General features: G+C 36.8%; 1 protein-coding gene across 6 annotated transcripts in view; it reads right to left on the bottom strand.

The window, feature by feature from the left end:
• Positions 1–1,527, bottom strand: part of OPA1 (OPA1, mitochondrial dynamin like GTPase) — a 104,529-nt gene that overhangs the window by 95,187 nt on the left and 7,815 nt on the right. For all 6 annotated transcript variants that reach the window (XM_019503495.1, XM_019503493.1, XM_019503496.1 and 3 more), the window contains exon 2: positions 317–635. In XM_019503495.1, the coding sequence (XP_019359040.1) occupies positions 317–635 (319 nt within the window). The remainder of the gene's footprint in view (positions 1–316; positions 636–1,527) is intronic.

The following is a 1,527-nucleotide window of genomic DNA, read 5'->3' as shown; positions in this document are numbered from 1 at the left end:
AATACAAAAACAGAAAAAGGTCATAAGAAGGTATACATAAATAATCAGCTGGAAAGAATGTATGTTCTTGTCTCTACTGCACTAGCTACTGACTTTCTTACTGGGGGCTTGGCTTTGTCCCAGAACTACGTTACATAGTCTTCAAAACACAATCCTATTAGTGTCCATTAAAATCTGTTCTAATGATTTGAATTACTGTGAATTATTCTCTTTCTCTAACCTCAAACTTTTTACTGCATGCAAATTATTGATCAGACCAAGAGCTACCGTTCAAAAGCATCTGATGAATACCAAAAAACACGTTATGGATAAATACCTTTTTGGCTGTATAGCCACCACCTACAGCAGATCCTAGTACAAGATAGCGAAGTTTTAGAAGCCTCGAAGCAACTCTAGCTAGCCAAAAGTTCCTATGGGGCTGGTATTCATGCTTTACATATAAAAGTTTTGTTTTTCTTAAGGTAAGGTGGTTAAGAGAGGAAAACTGTTGCACCCATATCCTTAAGGGTGGTCTCTGAAACTTTGAATTTGGATAACAGGGATGATGAATGCTCCGGGAAACAAGGTGCAATTTCTGCAGTGGTGATTTTCCTTTCATTCCATAGCCACTATTTCCTAAACTTTGGCAGACGAGGCTGAAAGACAGAGATAAAAAGTAATGAGTTAATTCTGATTATGCACTAGCTCTACTCAACACACCAATAGACCACCTAGGCCAGTGTACAGATTACATATGCATATGAAGTTTCAGAGGGTGAAAAATAAAATTACTGTATTGGTCCTCCCACAGCAGGAAAATTCCTAATTAGAAATCAGCTAGTTTTGTTCCATGAGCAAGGAGGGGGAACGTAGCATTTTCATTTAATACAAGTATAATGTTTTGCTGCTTTAAACATCATATTTGACTTCAAGTGACTTTTCATGTATTAGCTTGATATTCAGAATGTGGTACTAATTTCATCATTTCATATTAAGGAGAGGAGGGGTGGTGAGCTGCAGGAAAACACTCAGGTTTAATGGGATGCCTACTGCAGAAACAACCTATCACTTGTAGTAAAACTATGAAGGATAGAAACAAGCATCAAAGCTAAAAGTACAGTATCTGTTGTCCTGTGAATTTAATTTCTGCAGCTGAAATGGTGAATTAGGGCACATACACATAACCAAGTATGTGCAAGTATTAGGGTGAGGAGACAGGAGGAAACAGTCTATCCAAGAACACAGTTATGATGATTCTTCATTCAACAAAGGGCAGAAAAAAGTCTTTTCATAGGAAGAGATGCTCCTTATAAAGTTTTTTCTACTTGCTATACCCAGAATTCCACTAAAAAAGCATTAGAACATCGTAAAAGTAGGAAACTTAAGCACCTAATAGTTTCTATCTTCTGACACATAAGCTTTATAACAAACCCTTTAAACACATGATCATATACTAATTTTTCTAGATGTTAAGTGCTCTCAACAAAATGTTTGCTCTTTTTAATATAACCACCCCAGAGTGCTGAGGGAATTAGCTGAGGTCATTGC

Source organism: Gavialis gangeticus, unplaced genomic scaffold, assembly GCF_001723915.1.
Source record: "Gavialis gangeticus isolate Ggan-Ray unplaced genomic scaffold, GavGan_comp1, whole genome shotgun sequence".
Taxonomy (NCBI): Eukaryota; Metazoa; Chordata; order Crocodylia; family Gavialidae; genus Gavialis; species Gavialis gangeticus.
Note: the sequence above shows the minus strand (reverse complement) of the source record. Positions and strands in the feature narration are given on the sequence as shown.